The sequence below is a fragment of the Penicillium samsonianum genome, assembly GCF_028829775.1.
Source record: "Penicillium samsonianum strain IBT 33392 chromosome Unknown utg000005l_segment0_segment0, whole genome shotgun sequence".
In the NCBI taxonomy this organism is placed as follows: domain Eukaryota; kingdom Fungi; phylum Ascomycota; class Eurotiomycetes; order Eurotiales; family Aspergillaceae; genus Penicillium; species Penicillium samsonianum.
In genome coordinates, this window is record NW_026643263.1 from 1,571,773 (window position 1) to 1,587,176 (window position 15,404).

A 15,404-nucleotide genomic window follows, 5' to 3' on the forward strand; every position below is an offset into this window, starting at 1 on the left:
AATAGTTTTCGTAAAAGTACTCTACCTTTGCGGATTAACCTGACGTTGCAAATATCTTCGCTACCAACGATATATATTGCTTCAACATAGCGACATGTCGAGAACCGTTCTGATCACTGGTGCGACCGGCAAGCAAGGTGGAAGTGTTGTCGCAGCTCTTCTCAAAGCAAAGTCAGACTTCGAAATCCTTGCCGTCACTCGCGACGCGTCCTCTGGTGGAGCGCAGAAACTCCAAGCAAAGTCCTCGAACATCAAACTAGTCGAAGGTAATTTAGATGAGCCCGAGAAGATCTTCGACAATGCCCACAAGGCCACTTCTCAGCCTATTTGGGGCGTTTACAGCGTCCAAGTGAGTTGTTAGCGACTAAATTTGTGCATCAGAGCTAATCACATCTTAGGTCCCGGTCGCTGGTGGATCAAACCAGGAAGCCGAAGAGAGACAGGGCAAGGGTCTTGTCGACGCAGCTCTAAAGAACAATGTCAAGCACTTCGTCTATTCATCCGTTGATCGCGGTGGCGACGCTTCCTTTGATAGTCCGACGCCTATCCCCCATTTCATCAGCAAGCATAAGATCGAGCACCATTTGGTCGAAAAGGCCAAAGGCACCGAAATGACCTGGACCATCCTACGCCCTGTTGCATTCCTCGAGAACTTCACCCCTGATTTCTTCGGCAAGGTTTTCGCCACCTGCTGGAAGAACACGGTTAAGGACAAGCCGCTCCAACTTATCTCGGTCGGCGACATCGGCTTCTTCGGAGCGCAGGCCTTCATATACCCTAATCAGTACCAAAACAGAGGCATCTCTCTGGCTGGTGATGAGCTCACCTATGATGAGATGACTGAAATATTCAAGAACAAGACTGGAAAGTCTGTCCCAACTACATTCGGGTTTGTTGCTAAGGGTCTAATGGCAATGATGAAGGACTTGGGCTGCATGTTCCAGTGGTTCTATGATGTGGGTTATGGAGCAAATATTCCGGAGCTGAGAAAGGTGCATCCTGAGTTGAAGGATTTTGGCACTTGGCTTGAGAATGATAGCGGGTTTGACAAGAAATAAGGGCTGGGTCTCTCAAATTGTACACTAATTATTATCCGTCGACTTTTTGCGCTTCGTGTATAGGGTCATTAGTAGTTTGATAGCAAATGGGCAAATTGATGTTACATTAGTCCAAGGAGAACACTAAATGTAATTGCAACAAGAATAGGGTGAATCATAGGACACCTCAGGAAGAGGATGGTGCCTGAGGTAGGTATCAACGTGCACTAGCCCATTCTAGATATATGCTTTTCTCCTGCTCCTTCGCTTTCTTCTCTTTTTCTCTTCATTTCTTCCCCTGTCAACACAACATCGAGGACCCCATCGGTATGTCTTCCTCTACCACCAACTGAATGAGGGACAAGCACTAGCTCCAGCTCCAGAACCTCTCCGCCAGACCTCACGAAGTCCACAAGCTGAGTCACAGATATCCACGATGTGAAGACCATCGGGATTTGCTTTGGTGTGGTCTTGATATAGACCACTACCCTGGTTTTCATAGAATAGGACAAGTCCTGGGCAAATAATGGTCTGGAGAAAGCCAGGTAAGATTGAATCATTCCCTGCAGGAGGAGTCGTAGAATACTACTCATCAGTCCTTGGATATCAGACGGATACTAACATATACTATAGGCGCCGCGGGTCCTGCCCCAAATGTGGCCTCAAGAAACATGCTGCTTGAGGATGCTGAGAAGAAGCTCGAGGCCACTAAGAAAGAACTCGAGGAGGCAAAAAAGCGCGCCGGTAAAGGAAAAGAACACGCCTACCAAGCTGGAAAAGGTGCTTGGGGCATTGCAGAAGCCCAAGCCAAGAATGCCCTCGAGTTGCCTTCGGGCGAACACTTGCCGTCCACTGCCTCTGCCTCTACTTCAACCTCCCACAAGCCCTCAATCCACCAGTGTCCAAAAAGATCTTCCTCTACCATTGCTTCCTCACTGCGAAACAGGGTTCAGCCATTGGCCACAAGGTGTGGAAATCCTCCAGGGGCCCTATAACGGGAAATCCAAGGCACGAGAACAGAAGCAGCTCGGAATTTCGGCTGCTACTCAACATTTGCTCCGCCCTCATGCTCTTCCTCGCGCAGGCCGTCACCACTGAGCGCACGCTACCCCGGGGTATGTCCGGGATGGGCTGTCAACAATTTCATGTCAGGTTGTCCTGATCTACTTTCTATCCATGATTGTATTGATGCATCATGTCGTTTTGACTATTACCTACATGTTTCTACTTATGAAGCCCTATAAGGCATGTGTGCAAAGAAGTACAACGTGTTTTTGAGGTTAAGTCTGAATGTTAGCTTTTCTCCCATGAGCTTCGCCATCATCCTTGTTTCAGCCTCCAAGAATATTCCTACAACTGCATACATTCACGCTGCAAATCAATTTCGTATCTTAATTACATCCTTGATTGGACGCATTCCATTCTACGTTAACAACATGTAAAAAACAGTTATCCAGAACAACAATAAACCTGGATGATGAGGCCAGATGACGCCATGGGTTGCAAGTGAGCGTCACGTGATAATATCGCAGACCGATAAGCGGCTTCAGCCTGACCCCGCGCTCCTCTGGTCGATATTTGATATCCATGTGATGAGTGTTTAATCTTTATCCTTCGAAAATATTTAATTGAATCCACCTGTCGCCATGGGTATCCTGGGCCACCACAATCTCGACCCTGTCGCCGAGCCTATCGCCATATTTGAACAATTTGTCGCGAAGGAGCCGCAGACATTAGTCCTAAGAGAAAAGGTGCTCTCCGTCTCTGGGGATAGCTTCGAAATCAAACTAGCAAATGGTGAGACATTTCTAAAAGTGCAAGGAGCCTGGGTATCACTTTCTGGTCGCAAGAAGGTCGAGGATGCCCATGGCAAGCACCTGTTTGATATTGTCAAGGAGCTTTTACATATCCATTCGACCTACGCAATCGAAGACACCCATCACAAGAAGATTTGTGAGGTCAAGAGTAATCTCAGATGTAAGTACCGTCTTTTAGGACCCAAGACCATTCAGCAAAGTAGACTCCATATGTTATACACATTACTAACTGCACTAGTGCTCGGCTCCAAAGCCACTGCCAGTTTCACTGATAGTAACGGCAAGGCAGTGACTCTCAGTATGAAAGGAGGCTGGTTCGATCGTACTGCCGATATTGTCGACAATAAAAGCGGCCAAACTGTGGCTCGCATTGACCGGAAGCTGCTTAGCGGCCGCGACCTTGTGTTTGGCCAGCAGACCTACGCCGTTGTTGTGGCACCTGGTGTGGACGCAGCACTGATCGCCGCCTTGTGTATTTGTTTTGATGAGAAGAACAATGAGGAACGAGGCGAATAGTAACACTGGCATCCGGTCAAAGGGTTATACCTGAGGCATTAGAATATGGCCTAAGGCACCCACGGAGTTAGTTAACTGTCATTTTCCTGAATCCTGAACTAAAAGGTTGAGCTGCCTGATTGTAAAAGAGGTATTACCTTGATCGAAAAAATATATATTCCAATTTGAAAAAAATCGTATCGACACTCAAGTTCAAGCGAGATTTCAATGAAGTCGACATGGACGAGATTTCTGCGGCTCTTTACTCGTCCTGGTGCACCCATGTAATCTGGAGTCTTCTTTTACTCAGCTGCGTATACTTTCAAAGTGAAGAATGTGGTATGAGAGACCCCTGCATTTGGTTCTCAACTGAAAAGGGACGTGGAATACGCTGGATTAATTATGCGTTGAAATTTTGGTATCAATGGTGGAATATAGTTGATTTGAAAACTTTTGAGCATTCCACATGCTATGATCTTGTGTACTGTTTCTTCACTGCATGCATGATGAATTATTTCTAGTCGTTGTATCTCCACAAATTCAATATCATAGTAATGCAGTGTCTTCATGCTCTTCTACTACCGTTTATCTTTTGGATGATGCAATTTTTCTAGGTATGGATTTAACCCGCCTACTTAGCTCAGCATACAGCATCAATGCGAAAATCTATACCCGCGTAAAACACTTTTGCGTAGTCGGAATCTCCAGTATAGCATCCACGGAACTGGTTATTGCTCATCGAAGATTGTCGCGGATCAGTGAAGCAACACTCCACATGTTGAATCTCTTCTGTGCCATGCATCTGTTTTCTCTCCGGGGGTGGCAGAGCTGTATATGAAGCACATGAAGGTAATATGCAGGCAGTTGCTTCCCGAGGTCAGACAGTGCAGTTACTTATACACCGAGAATGTAGATCTACCCATGGACTCTCCCCCGGCCTCGGGCACCACTTTTTGGTCAGCTTTCAACTACAACAATGAGACTAGTATCCACACCTTGTGGTCCTCGTTGTTCAGTACTGTTGAATGTTTTTTTTGGCTCTTTGATTTTGTCAGCACACCAGTCAGCACACCAGTCAGCACACAATTTCACATTTTTGCTATTGGTCTATTCAGAGTTAATAGTGTAGATACGTTTCTTTGTCTGATAGGAAGCTGCAAGCCCCTTACCTCTGACCGCCCCCAAAGCCGTGTATAAGTGAATAAAACCCCGTTTCGAAGATTCAGCCATCTTCATCTTCATCTTCAGCCAATTCTTTTGAATAGACTCTTCTCTTAGCTATCGTTTTGTTTCCCTCTCAAGAATGGCATCCGTTTCATCTTTCCGGTACTCAACTGGCGAGATCGCCACCGCCGAGGCGGCTAAGTCCTTTTCATGGGAGGCACCTGTACCGGTGAATAGTTTCTGGGACAGTTTCAGTTACCCCACTGCCCGAAACTTCCTGGGCAACTTTTCAGATCCCGAACTGGAACAGCTCGCCATCGACTCGGTGGGAATAGACCCCAATAACACCGCAGACCAGCAAACAAAGCTTCAGCTTCTCCTTCAACTACTCCGGAACAAGTTAGCAAAAGAAGAAGCGGCCACTTCGCCACCTCAGTCACTCCATGAAGTCGATTACAAGCGGTGGAATGGACTGTGGCAGGGAATATATACCCTGGAGAATGAGTTAGGCCTCCCGCAGGCCGAGGAAACTGTCCGCATGCTAGTGGAGAAAAGGCCGGACGAGTCGAACGTTGTCCCTCCCCACATGCTAGCGGAGCACCTCGTTAAGGTTGGCAAATATAAGGAAGCGGAGGAAATTGCGCGGCCGGTTTGCGAGTGGATGGATGCTCGTCCACACCTTGGTAAGGCCTCTCCGCAAGCTCTCAGCGCTCGCAGGATTATCGCAAGAGCTTTATGGGGCCAGGGTCCTTCACGACGATCCGAGGCTGAAGCTTTAGTTGCTGAGATTGGTGAACTTGTTGCTGGAATGGGTGGAAGCAGGTTTGACATTTACCAAGAAGAGGAGGCGAGGCTTAAGAAGGAATTGGTGGCTGATCTCCAGGGCTGAAGCTCGAGATTTAGCTTCATCGTTGTCTGAATCTCACAAGCTAGGAACTGCTTGTTTGCTTGCGGGGTTCCCCCTCTCTCACTTTATTCCATCTATAGTTGTCTGTTAGCTTGCAATATTATTGATGAAATTGATGAAATTGATGAAATGTTGATGGTGACGCCGACTGAATGCCCTGTAGCACCTCGATTTGAGGATTTTGAGCCGCATTTTCCACGTCAAACAGCCCCATTTTTAACGACTGACCCACCCAGATCCTCGGTTGAACCCTCCGAATTCAAGTCAAGGCTAACGACTTGACTAACTTAACCCGCTCGCCATTGTTCGATGATTCAAATGGTCTATATTCAGTCCGTTTGGTATTGAACTGGCAATGTGATACGAGAGTTGCCTATTTTATGAACTAGACTCAGTCAACTATTTGACATTGCACTGCTTAAGCTTTTATCGTTGATCTATTTCATTTATATAGTTTAAAGTTAAAATAAACCCAAATCAAAATATCATTGTTTTTTATTCCTAGAAAGGCTCATCTTAAATTATGAACATTGTATGTATCGGCTCAACCCATCATTAATCAGGCATATAATCCCCCTCCTCGCCGTTGCTACTACCGCTAATTCCTATGGCTGCATTCAGGTCCGCACCCTCTCGCACTAGCAACCGTATCACTGGCTCACACTCGGCATCAGCCGCAGCATGTAATGGGCTCCTACCCTCATTATCACGAGCTTCTAGGTCCGCGCCCGCTACAAGTAACTCTGCAGCGATATTGATGTGTGCACCGCGTGCTGCATAGTGTAGTGCCGTGCGCCCCGAGTCATCCCTCCGATTGACGTCGACCCCGTAGAGCAGCAAGAAACGCACGATTCCCACATTGCCACGCTCGACGCTGATGTGTAGTGCTGTTTTCCCTTCGTGTTCGGCGATATAAACGCTTCGCGGGCTCTCAGGGATTCCCAGTGGCGGCGTCGGCGACCGTATAGTGGACACATTGGTCGCCGTGATCCTTTCAGTGGATAAAGCCATCACTGCGAGAGAGTTTTGGGTCACAGTGGATTTCTGCTGCTGAAACTGGCTGGAATGTTGCAGATTCTCCTCTGGCGCCTCTTCTTGGTGTGTCTCTAGATCATTGGAGGCTCTGAGGGGAGCAGGCAAAGAGCAAATCCCGGGCTCCGGGTCCAGTACAAAGTTCGGCATTTCTTCCATCATGGCATCAAAGAAATTGAGATTATTTAGTTTCGGGATGGAACTTGTAATGCCAGTACCCTCCTTTTGGTTTGTCAACTCCTTGGGCTGGATGGCAACGTAGCGCCCGTAATCCACAGCTTCAGATTGGGATATGTCTGATTCAAAACAGGCAGGAGCTGGTATATTCCCCTCGAACTGGGAGCTTTCCGGTTTATTCGGTGCATTATCCGAGTTTCGCGTCTGGGAATCGTGGTAATCACCATCAGAAGGCGCACAGGCATTGCCATTTCTTTGCTGCTGGCTTCCCTTCATTTGTTTTTCTAGCTCTTCCAGTCGCTGTCGCTGAAGCTCTGCTTGCCATTTGCCTTAGAGTGCATAGCATTAGGGAAGCCGAGATCACACGGGTGAGTACCTGAAAGGTAGGGATCTTGATGACTTACGACGGTTTCTCTGAGCAATGCGGTTTTGAAGTCTTCTTCGCTGTAAGGCTTCAATGGCAGCCTGGGCATCTTGCTGAGTATCCATTATCTCTGGCCTGAAGGCAAGACAGGAGTAGCGCTATTCAAGCTGTGACTCTCATATTGTGATAAAACGAGAATGTTAGCGCCATGAACCAGTTAGGAGAAGATCGCATGTGCACAAATAATGTGTAAATAGCACTCAAAATGAGAGAAAGGAAAAGAGGGAAAAGGAGCCCGCAGTAGGCTTATCAACTGTTGACCGAATAGCACAGACCCTTGCTAGTGGTACATGGATATTTCCGGGGATAGCATTCCAGATAGGCTACCATGACAAATAAGCACCCAACAGAAGCCTAACAACGGACATAACCCTGAATATATCGGTGGTCGAATAAGTCATAATGAATACCCGAAAGTCAAGGGTCCACGACTGATATTATATATGGCTAGCCTCTCCAGCCATGGCCCCAGGTTAAATAGGAGGTCTGACTAGATCATGAGGCTCGAATGGTGAGGGAGGGCATGCCGTAGCTAAACAAGGCTTAGGGTCAAGGTTGACCAATCTGCTGGGTCAAAGCAGACTCCCAAGCCTAACATCAATCATTATAGTTAGCGATGGTGTAATACTCTAGCCATATCCTATCTAGCGCCAGGGACTACTGATTGGCCAAGTTCTACACTCGCAACAGGAAGAGTAAAATGCGAGAAAGAGGGCATCTCTCAACCTGGCCCCAAAATGGTCCGATTCCAGTCCCAACGTTTGTAACTGCAAGTTAGAACCTGAGTTCAACACAAATATTAACGGGGAGAAAGAGAGAAAGAGAGGATATAGGCGGTGAAACAACAGAGGTCGTCAAATCCGCGAAATCTCGCCCTAAGGTCCGACGGATTTCCGGAGTCCAGGGTTTCCGATTGGTGACGTCCTTGCCCTCGTTCTCTGCTGTCTTCTCGGGCCTATGTTGTAGACGCCTTCAAAAATATCGGGAAATATCGGGAAACTCTGATGTTTTTGTCTTGCTTCATGGCAAGGTGCGCCGGACTTTTGCGGCCGGCATGGTTCTTAGTCTCAGTCCGCGTACAAGGGTAAAATTGAAACCAAAAATAAACACAAACACAAAACAAGTAAAATCGTATATATATACTTGTCAACAAAAAATACATCATGACAGCCATTATTGTGTTATATCATATCATTGAGAGGGTTTCTTGACCTCGCCTAGGCTTCTCTCATTCAATACCGCGAATAATTCTTTTCGTCGGATCGGTTTCGATAAAAAGAGGTCCATTCCTGACCCATAAGCTTCGTTTTGGGCACTAGCACTGGCAAGGCCGGTCATAGCGACAATAGTCGCAGGTTTGAATGATTCTTTCGCTGAAATATCGAGCGTGTTCTGATATTCTCGCTCGGCCTTGCGAATAAGCCGAGTAGATTCGAACCCATTCATTATAGGCATGGAGATATCTGTACTTGTCAGAATAGTGCTTCATATACAAGAAGCAGGGAACTTACCCATCAGGACCACTCCGAACTTTCTAGGGTGGGCCTTGAAGGTGTTGAAAGCCTCCAAACCATCGCGGGCAATCGTGTACCTGTATCCTTCTTTCTTCATATGTGCAACCAATATCTGCAAATTAATATCATTGTCTTCAACCAACAAGACTGTGAGCGTCGGCTCCTCTGTCTTGGGCAATCCTTCTCGGATTGGCAAAGTAATGGCATCACTTTCAGTTTGAGAAACATAAGTGTCCTCAGGTTGTCGTGAGTCTTCCATTTCGTCCAACTTGCGATATTCATCATCTATCGCCTTTTTTCCTGCTTTGTGTTTTTGGAAATCAATCTCATCGTCTTCACGTTGTGTTCCGATATCCTCCTTGGAAACCGGAGATGAGTTCGTCAACTGGAACGCTTTCTTTCCCCGAGGTTGATGAATATTAGAGTCACCTCCAGTCGGAGGTTCCTGACCTTGTTGTCGCTTGATGCAAATGTCAAATGCTTTGGCCAACTTGCGCGGGCCACATGGCTGGCTGATAAATTCGACAACAGCCTCTTGGTTCGATTGATTTGCTGCAACAAACATAAGATGTGCTGCCTCTGGCGACCGACAAATCACCACAATCGGAATTCTTCGATTCCTGACATTGCCATGGGAATGGTTCTGGGTTTTTGACAACCACGATTCCCAAGTGTTCACTGAATCGGCATCAGTCTGCACTGCAACATAAAAATCGCATGAGGGGGAAGAAGCGTCCGTTGGAGTCAGGATATGTACATCCATGTCAAACCAGTTCTTGCACAATTTCTCCAAAGAGGTACAGAGAATTGCATCGCGATCGGATATGTCAGGTGATCCCAGCTCCAAGAGTCCCAGGGTCGCGCCATGTGTAATGTGTTTCATTTTCAAAATGGGCTCTGGTTCGGAGGGACTCAATTTGGCACTTTGAGCGGGCACGTGGGTAAGAGTAACTTCAATAGAGACTTCAGTACCACGACCCCGGAGTGAACTGACTTCGATATGACCACCCATGGACAAAACCGCATGGTGAACAATGCTGAACCCGAGTCCGTTTCCAGGGGCAAGGGGGTCTTCTTGTGTGAATGGAGTGAACAAACTATTCTGCAGATACTCCATGCTCATCCCGATACCCGTGTCCTTGACCGTCAGGGTCACCTTGAAATCAGAAGGACCTCCGGGCACGGCGTCTTTGGTAGGAGTGACGGGTGATGCCGTTAACTTCACTAAGATAAAGCCAGTGTTGGTGTACTTTAGGGCGTTGCCGAAAATGTTCATCATGATGCGGCGCCAGGCACCTATTTGGGTGGAGAATCTCCACTCCGCAGCTTCGTCGATATCCAGGATGATGCTGACCTGACTCGGTTGCTGGACAGTCCCCAATACGTCGAGTGCCATGGGGTTCGGACGGTCTATCGTCATTGATCTTTGTGGGGTGTGGTAGAAACTATAGCCCGCAAAGACACTTTCCATTACCTCTTCCAGAACGGCATCCAGCTGAATATCAGACTTCAGACTAATCATCCCACTATGCCGTGTCCGTCGTGAAGGCTTCATACTATGAGGTGATGGGTCCGTGGTTTTGTGTCGTCTTGTAGGGATTTTCCGTTTTTGGATGCCTTTGTTGCCTCCTTCCTTTCGGAAATTGTTTATCTTCGAAAAGTCCAGCAAATGGTTGATCGTATCCAACAATGTCCGCCCACACGATTCAATAGTGTGTACCAATCCGTGTTGAAGTGCGTTCATCGCCGTGTCTCGAAGTATTTCTGACGTGCCAAGAATGCCATGGAGAGGACTTCGTAACTCGTGCGAGATGCTGCTGACCAGATTTGTTTTCGCATTTTCCGACATCTCGACATCCAGACGATGCACCTCCGCCATGATACTATTTCCAAAGGCCGACAGGTACGTGAGCTCAGTCTCGGACGTGAAGACGCGTCGAGGTGTGTTTGTCCATACTAGAGCGCCTGAGAACCATCGAGCTCGGTGGGAATCCCACATCGGCAGGAGAGCGATACTGCGAGCTCCCGGGAAGAGTCGAATGAGGATATTTCCATCCTCTTTGAGCGTGGCGCTGCGCGTCTTTTTCCGGCTTCCTCTTGTTCTTTTACCAATGAGGTCGGCGTTGACAATATTTGAACCCTCACGGTCTAACGAGCTATTCCAGGGTCCATCACTGCTTTCATCCGAGGACATCGATCCCTCTTCACTGAAGTTGAAAATCTTGCCCTGTGGATAACGCCGCAGAAGCGTCTTCAACAATACTTCCCGGAGGGCAAGTCTTCCTTTTGATTCATCATTGATACTGGATGTGGCCGAAGTCGAGAAGCCTAAGATTTCACACAAGGTTGTATTCTCTGGGATAGTGTCCTTCCCGGATGATGCGGTAGAGCTTTTCTGAGAATCAGATCCGGTGCTATCGTCGCTGCTGCCCATGGAGCTTTCCAAAGTACCGCTATCTGAGGCTGGGCCCTTTCGCTTCGTGTCGCTGACGAGACCACCATAAGACCCGATGCTCGCGTCGAAGAACGCGACACCTTCGACTTCTATCGACTCCCGGATGATGTTAGCTGCTCGCGAAAAGACTTGTCGAACTCCGGTAGACAGCATGTCGTCTTGTAGATTTTCGGTCGATGCCGTGCTTCGGATGGAGAAACTAGTTTGTGTTTCGGCTTTGTTGAGATTTGATATCTGATCGATACTGGCGTCTGAACCCTTGTCGGACTGGGTTGTTGACGAGGAAAATGGTCCCGGGGAGAGGCTCGGCGAGGGTACACTAGACAAGTCGGGGGATACCAATTGCTCAGAACCATTTCGTGGAGATGCTTGTGACTGCAGCGGCGGGGATGACGGGCGAGTATGGACAGTTGTGAGCAGACCGGATTTGATTTGTGCATTTTGCTGCAGGATATTCAGATGGCCTTCGTCATGTTGCTGACCATTCAGGTGTAGTCCAGTGTCCTGTACCCATTCCTTGCGAAGCGTAGCCTTACCCTCCACAAAACTTCCGAACCCCACAATCATTCTCTCCGCACGATGATGTTCCGCTTTGCATCGGGCCATCTCCAAGTGCGTCATGACAGTCGATGCCATATTTTGCAGGAACTTTATCGACGGGGCGTCCAATCCGGATCGTGGCTCGTCATCGATAATGCAGTAGGATCCGATGGTGATCCCTTTGGGACTGATGATGGGGGCGCCTGCGTAGAACCTTGCTTTGGGAGACCCGGTGACCATATTCAACTGGTTAAACCGATCATACTGGCGCAGATCGGGTACCATGTATATGCCGCCTTCCACCACATGTTTGTCTTCCTCTGATTTCGATCGCGGTAGGGAAGCGACTTGTTGACATATTCCATCCCCCGAGGGGACAGCGCAGCAACCCAACCATAAGGCATCTCGATCATTCTCCACCGTATGATCTTGAAGACTGAGTGTTTGAGTGGCCTCTGCCAGGACATAATGTTGGTCCCGACCGAAGAGCGAAATCAAGGCACGTTGAGCCTTCAACCTTAGAACCCCTAACTGGGCGAAGGCTGTCAAGGCGGTATCTGGCGAGCATCGGGGAACATAGGCAGTATGTTGATTCTGTGCATCCTCAGGTGTTGGGACGCTTGGGCCAGGTTGAAAAACTTCGTTGGGGTTAAGATATCTTTTTTTAATCAAAGGGTTTTAGTTTGCATTCAAGTTGGGGAATAGTGGAACCCCACACACATACTTGTATAGTTCCCTCTCTTGTGCTAGTTTGAACTTGGGTGGTCCGTCTTGTGCTGGCTCTGACGATGACATGAGATGTATGTAGTGAGTTCTTCCTGATGATGATGTTCACCTGGACAGGACAGCTTAGTTGTTAGAAGAGGGCTGTGGCAGAAAACAAGGAAATGCTAAATTTCAAGGTGGGTACGGAGGTTCCAAAAGGTTAGTCCATATCGAGATAGGCCAATATGAATGGGCCGATCGCACAATCATGTTGCTCTCTGGTTGTTCCCAGTTGGCTCGATCAGGAGAGTGGGGGGGTCATGTTCACACCGCCTACGTCTACGACCACCAATTGCGCCACTTCATAGCCCGGGAGGTATTTTCCCCGTCAATTTTGACCGCCCGGCTCACCGGCTTTTTATCAATGTCTATCCGTCTACGGAGTAGTTAACTATATAATAAACTATGAAGCTTTATAGCATAGAGTACTTTATAGCATAGAGTATCTAAAGTATGCGTAATTCAGATATTGGGAATTAACTGCACCTCCATATCACACCACTACACCTTCTTATTCTCCGCCTACTTCTCCTGGTTTAGCTCGGAGCGTCTGCATTCTCGTGGACATACCAAGACCAAGGTACGAAAATCAGGTGCTGTGTCTTTCTAAACTGATTCTAACGAGATGTAGGGCCATGGTTCGATAAAATGATACCTACAAATAGTAGCTCACTAAATTATGTCACGTGTGACTGGGATGATAAAGGTTACTGGGGCATTTGTCATTTTGGTTGTGATCGATAAGGGTTGGAAACTACAAGCAGGATTTAATATAGTATAATCCTAGATCATCAGGCAGGTCTATATCGAGCACTCGAGTCAATGTGATACTTTTTTTATAGGGCAGACCCGTGGGAACCTCCCAAGGTCAGCCGAAATATTACAGGAATTTTATTGAGTAGTAGGGCATGCGTGAATCTCACGGAGCCCGTAGTTTGCACGCATTATATGAACAAGTCTCCCGATGGAAGTCTATTTGGTTATTGTAAAATGAGATCAATAATATACAAGACTTTTAGCCCCTGCTAGCTAGCCAGATGGTGCCTCCATTAATCATTGCTGCATCATTTTTACCCGCATCACTGGACCCTTGTAGACTCTCCGGGCATAAATCGCATAATAACTGAGTGAAACCATAACAACGCCCCCAAAGATAGCAACACTCCAATTCATGGTAGTCGGGTCCACCTCCTTGGTCAGAGGGAAGAAGCTAAAGATCCATATCACCAGCAAAACCATAATGGAAATGGTGTCACAGATGGGGGTGAACTTCCCCATGCTCCAACGTGCCGGTGGCAGGGGCTGATTGCGCCAGCGTCGAAGACGAACGCAGGTGATAGAAATGATGTAGGAAGACAGAAGGGCGGCTGTACCGAGGGACATAATGGCATTGAAAGCCACAGAAGACCCAATGTTGATTAGGGAGAGGAGAGAGACGATAACGAGACTGACGCAAAGAGCATTCAGTGGAACGGTGAAGGTTGGGTTAACCTGTTTTTCCCCATTTTAGTCAGAGAGATGGATGGGGGCGTGTTGAAGAACTCACCTGTGCCAAGAAATTGGAAAAAGGAAGACCCTTATCTCGGGCAAAAGAGTAGATCTGACGGGAGGTTGTGGCAACGTTACTGATTGCCGCGCAAAATTGCATGATCATAATCACAACTGTCATGCCTGTCGTGGCGCTGACTGATCCCGTGGCATTGAGGAAGACCTGAATGAATGGGAAACCTGTTTCAGACTTGAGCACTTCATCAATGTCGCCCACACAGAACGCAAAAGTGATTATCATGACCAAGCCGGTGGAGCCGTTGAGGATCAGTGTCCACACCATGCCCATGGGGAGCACCCGGGATGCGTCTCGAATTTCCTCCGCTGTATTACGGTATTAGTCATTTCCCCTACATATATCGGGGAGGAACAGGATACATACCCATATGAACCGCTGAGTCAGGGCCTTTTCCGGATATATTGTTAGCAACGGCCAAAATAAGATCCATCAACGCAGGGACATACCAATCAATGCATAGATGGGTCCAACCAGCCCAGCCATACACGAGAGTCCATTGTTACCCCAACCACCTCGGTCCTCGATTGAACCAAATACCTCGGAAGCAGGAACCTTGGGGGACAACACCCAAAGAGGAATCAAAATTCCAAAGAAACCGAAGCAGTGCACAATCAAGATAATACCTTCGATCAAGGGGAGCTTCTGGGCCAGGAATGTGTTAAACATCAAGGCTACCAGGGCCACCGCAATGACGAGCAGTGTAACGTGCCATGCCTTATAGACATACGTGTCAGGGTAGTTTATGGCAATCACGCCAACCATCATGTTAGCGACGGTATAGCAGCATCCTGCGATACCGGTGTGCCAGCCCAACACGCAAATCCATCCAGTGATGTAACTCAATAGGGCCTGGGAACTGGGGGGTGCAAACTCCGACACCCAATGATACTGGCCACCGGACAACGGGGCCCTAGAAATATCGGAAAATAAGAATCAGCGATCTCATCATCGAGACATGTGAACTGTGCTTACATAGAAGCCATCTCAGCCATTGACAGGATCACAAAGCTGAACCCTGCCAGGCCTCCCAGGTAAGTATAGATCATACCTCCCTTGCCACCATTAGTCAATCCATAAGATGAACCACTAATGCAATAGTTCAGCGCACGATTCAATATAATATAATGAAGTCGATTATCTTGGTGGATATATCGACCAATTTACTTAGACTTACAAGAGAACTGCTTCCCATGTGCACATAAGCACAGCCGTAAACCCAAGAACGGAAAGAAACCGAAAGTTTCTCTGCAAGGGGTGTCATTTTTTGTTTCTTCATTTCTTTTTGTGGCTTTGGTGATTTGGAAGGGGGACAGAAGAGTTGAATAGAGTTGCGTACGTTTAGTTCCTGATCTCGTCCGGCACGCCACATATCCTGCTTGTCCTGCGCCGTCCCCGCCTTTTGGGAGGGGACATCCAAGGAGGATGTCTCCGGCGTGGAGTGTTGAACGTTCAACATGATTCCGTCCTCGCGCCCCATGGTGAATAATGATCACTTCAATTTCAGTGATCG

The 15,404-nt window shown here is 47.8% G+C and overlaps 8 protein-coding genes across 8 annotated transcripts; 5 read left to right on the forward strand and 3 right to left on the reverse strand.

Moving 5' to 3' along the window:
- Positions 1 to 94: 94 nt before the first annotated feature.
- N7471_009513 (uncharacterized protein) lies at positions 95 to 1,058 on the forward strand (the record flags this gene model as incomplete). The annotated part of the gene is made up of 2 exons (XM_057282232.1): positions 95 to 349; positions 399 to 1,058. The coding sequence occupies 2 exons, from the start codon at positions 95 to 97 to the stop codon at positions 1,056 to 1,058; spliced, it is 915 nt and encodes a 304-aa protein (XP_057133115.1).
- Positions 1,059 to 1,563: 505 nt separating this feature from the next.
- Positions 1,564 to 2,135, forward strand: N7471_009514 (uncharacterized protein; the record flags this gene model as incomplete). The annotated part of the gene is made up of 3 exons (XM_057282233.1): positions 1,564 to 1,582; positions 1,671 to 1,937; positions 1,984 to 2,135. The coding sequence occupies 3 exons, from the start codon at positions 1,564 to 1,566 to the stop codon at positions 2,133 to 2,135; spliced, it is 438 nt and encodes a 145-aa protein (XP_057133116.1).
- A 479-nt stretch (positions 2,136 to 2,614) lies between these two features.
- N7471_009515 (LURP-one-related/scramblase family protein) lies at positions 2,615 to 3,604 on the forward strand. Its single transcript, XM_057282234.1, has 2 exons — positions 2,615 to 3,014; positions 3,093 to 3,604. The coding sequence occupies exons 1-2, from the start codon at positions 2,684 to 2,686 to the stop codon at positions 3,368 to 3,370; spliced, it is 609 nt and encodes a 202-aa protein (XP_057133117.1). The 5' UTR covers positions 2,615 to 2,683; the 3' UTR covers positions 3,371 to 3,604.
- A 1,048-nt stretch (positions 3,605 to 4,652) lies between these two features.
- Positions 4,653 to 5,402, forward strand: N7471_009516 (uncharacterized protein; the record flags this gene model as incomplete). Its single annotated transcript, XM_057282235.1, has 1 exon — positions 4,653 to 5,402. One exon carries the CDS (start codon positions 4,653 to 4,655, stop codon positions 5,400 to 5,402), a length of 750 nt encoding a protein of 249 aa, XP_057133118.1.
- Positions 5,403 to 5,975: 573 nt separating this feature from the next.
- N7471_009517 (uncharacterized protein) lies at positions 5,976 to 7,118 on the reverse strand (the record flags this gene model as incomplete). Its single annotated transcript, XM_057282236.1, has 2 exons — positions 5,976 to 6,958; positions 7,034 to 7,118. The coding sequence occupies 2 exons, from the start codon at positions 7,116 to 7,118 to the stop codon at positions 5,976 to 5,978; spliced, it is 1,068 nt and encodes a 355-aa protein (XP_057133119.1).
- Positions 7,119 to 8,036: 918 nt separating this feature from the next.
- N7471_009518 (putative sensor histidine kinase/response regulator) lies at positions 8,037 to 12,397 on the reverse strand. Its single transcript, XM_057282237.1, has 3 exons — positions 12,287 to 12,397; positions 8,565 to 12,220; positions 8,037 to 8,516 (listed from the first exon to the last, which is right to left on the reverse strand). The coding sequence occupies exons 1-3, from the start codon at positions 12,355 to 12,357 to the stop codon at positions 8,245 to 8,247; spliced, it is 3,999 nt and encodes a 1,332-aa protein (XP_057133120.1). The 5' UTR covers positions 12,358 to 12,397; the 3' UTR covers positions 8,037 to 8,244.
- Positions 12,398 to 12,535: 138 nt separating this feature from the next.
- On the forward strand, positions 12,536 to 12,979 carry N7471_009519 (uncharacterized protein; the record flags this gene model as incomplete). The annotated part of the gene is made up of 3 exons (XM_057282238.1): positions 12,536 to 12,643; positions 12,794 to 12,907; positions 12,959 to 12,979. 3 exons carry the CDS (start codon positions 12,536 to 12,538, stop codon positions 12,977 to 12,979), a joined length of 243 nt encoding a protein of 80 aa, XP_057133121.1.
- Positions 12,980 to 13,380: 401 nt separating this feature from the next.
- N7471_009520 (putative amino acid permease) lies at positions 13,381 to 15,371 on the reverse strand (the record flags this gene model as incomplete). Its single annotated transcript, XM_057282239.1, has 7 exons — positions 13,381 to 13,818; positions 13,874 to 14,199; positions 14,258 to 14,281; positions 14,341 to 14,804; positions 14,867 to 14,980; positions 15,069 to 15,139; positions 15,231 to 15,371. The coding sequence occupies 7 exons, from the start codon at positions 15,369 to 15,371 to the stop codon at positions 13,381 to 13,383; spliced, it is 1,578 nt and encodes a 525-aa protein (XP_057133122.1).
- Positions 15,372 to 15,404: the final 33 nt, after the last annotated feature.